The sequence below is a fragment of the Rhagoletis pomonella genome, unplaced genomic scaffold (genome assembly GCF_013731165.1).
Source record: "Rhagoletis pomonella isolate Grant_MI unplaced genomic scaffold, Rhpom_1.0 Rhpom_scaffold_00002, whole genome shotgun sequence".
NCBI lineage: Eukaryota > Metazoa > Arthropoda > Insecta > Diptera > Tephritidae > Rhagoletis > Rhagoletis pomonella.
In genome coordinates this window covers 16,409,767-16,411,431 of record NW_023458556.1, presented here as the reverse complement: position 1 = coordinate 16,411,431, position 1,665 = coordinate 16,409,767, and the positions used below count along the sequence as shown (strand labels likewise).

Below are 1,665 nucleotides of genomic sequence, written 5' to 3'. Positions count from 1 at the left end.
CTATGCCAAGTCAACGCCAATGCACGGTTGATAAGCCATTTTTTATTATGAGCCCAGAAGCACGTAACAGACCTAAGCGCAGCTGAGGGCACCGCGAGATAAACGCTCCACGTGAGCCACAGCGAAATGCATTTCGCCAACGCCAATTGTATAATTGCCGGTATAGACATGTCGCTACTCAGAAGCCGATAAAATTAACAATTGAATGAATTAATAGTTTTCTTCAGTACATAAACATAAACAAAATTACCCTAGAATTTAGGTATAAAAAGTCTACAACAGCCGACAATACAGTACAACAGTTCAACGACTGAGTAAATCACTTCATTTACTTGACCCGCAACTTACTTCTGTGTAAAATGTTTTTAATACTTTTAATTGGAGCATTCATCGCCTCTTCCAATTCAGCTGTATACAATGCGGCATCTTCCAAGCATTCCTCTGCACATACGGCGTCACTGGCACCACGATATTTGCATTCACAAACTGCTCAAAATCCTTGGGAATTTTTAGTATCTGAACAACACAAGATTTTAGCTGCACAAGTATCTGCCCCGGAAGGATCCTATGCAGCTCCAGAACCAGCTCCATCATCCTACGCTGCCTCCCGCTCTGTCCATAAATCTCACCCAGCACCGGCACATGCACACTCTCCATCATCGTACGCTGGCTCCGACTCTGTCCGAGGATCTCATGCAGCTCCAGTACCAGCTCCATCATCCTACGCTGCCTCCCGCTCTGTCCATAAATCTAACGCAGCACCTGCACATGCACACTCTCCATCATCGTACGCTGGCTCCGACTCTGTCCGAGGATCTTATGTAGCTCCAGCACCAGCTCCATCCTCCTACGGTGGCTCCAGCTCTGCCCATAAATCTCACCCAGCACCGGCACATGCACACTCTCCATCATCGTACGCTGGCTCCGACTCTGTCCGAGGATCTTATGCAGCTCCAGTACCAGCTCCATCATCCTACGCTGGCTCCAACTCTGCCCATACATCTCACGCAGCACCTGCACATCCACACTCTTCATCATCGTACGCTGGCTCCGACTCTGTCCGAGGATCTTATGTAGCTCCAGCACCAGCTCCATCCTCCTACGGTGGCTCCAGCTCTGCCCATAAATCTCACCCAGCACCGGCACATGCACACTCTCCATCATCGTACGCTGGCTCCGACTCTGTCCGAGGATCTCATGCAGCTCCAGAACCAGCTCCATCATCCTACGCTGCCTCCCGCTCTGTCCATAAATCTCACCCAGCACTGGCACATGCACACTCTCCATCATCGTACGCTGGCTCCGACTCTGTCCGAGGATCTTATGCAGCTCCAGCACCATCTCCATCATCCTACGCTGGCTCCAGCTCTGCCCATAAATCTAACGCAGCACCTGAACATGCACACTCTCCATCATCGTACGCTGGCTCCGACTCTGTCCGAGGATCTTATGTAGCTCCAGCACCAGCTCCATCCTCCTACGCTGGCTCCAGCTCTGCCCATAAATCTCACGCACCACCTGCATATGCACACTCTCCATCATCGTACGCTGGCTCCGAATCTGCCCGAGGATCTTATGCAGCTCCAGCACCAGCTCCATCATCCTACGCTGGCTCCAACTCTGCCCATACATCTCACGCAGCACCTGCACATCCACACTCTTCAT

General features: G+C 51.2%; 1 protein-coding gene across 1 annotated transcript in view; it reads left to right on the top strand.

Annotated features, from left to right (window-relative positions):
- Positions 1–359: 359 nt before the first annotated feature.
- Positions 360–1,665, top strand: part of LOC118734473 (skin secretory protein xP2-like) — an 8,132-nt gene continuing 6,826 nt past the window's right edge. Inside the window, exon 1 of the mRNA XM_036464191.1 lies at positions 360–1,173. Coding sequence (XP_036320084.1) covers positions 360–1,173 — 814 coding nt within the window. The remainder of the gene's footprint in view (positions 1,174–1,665) is intronic.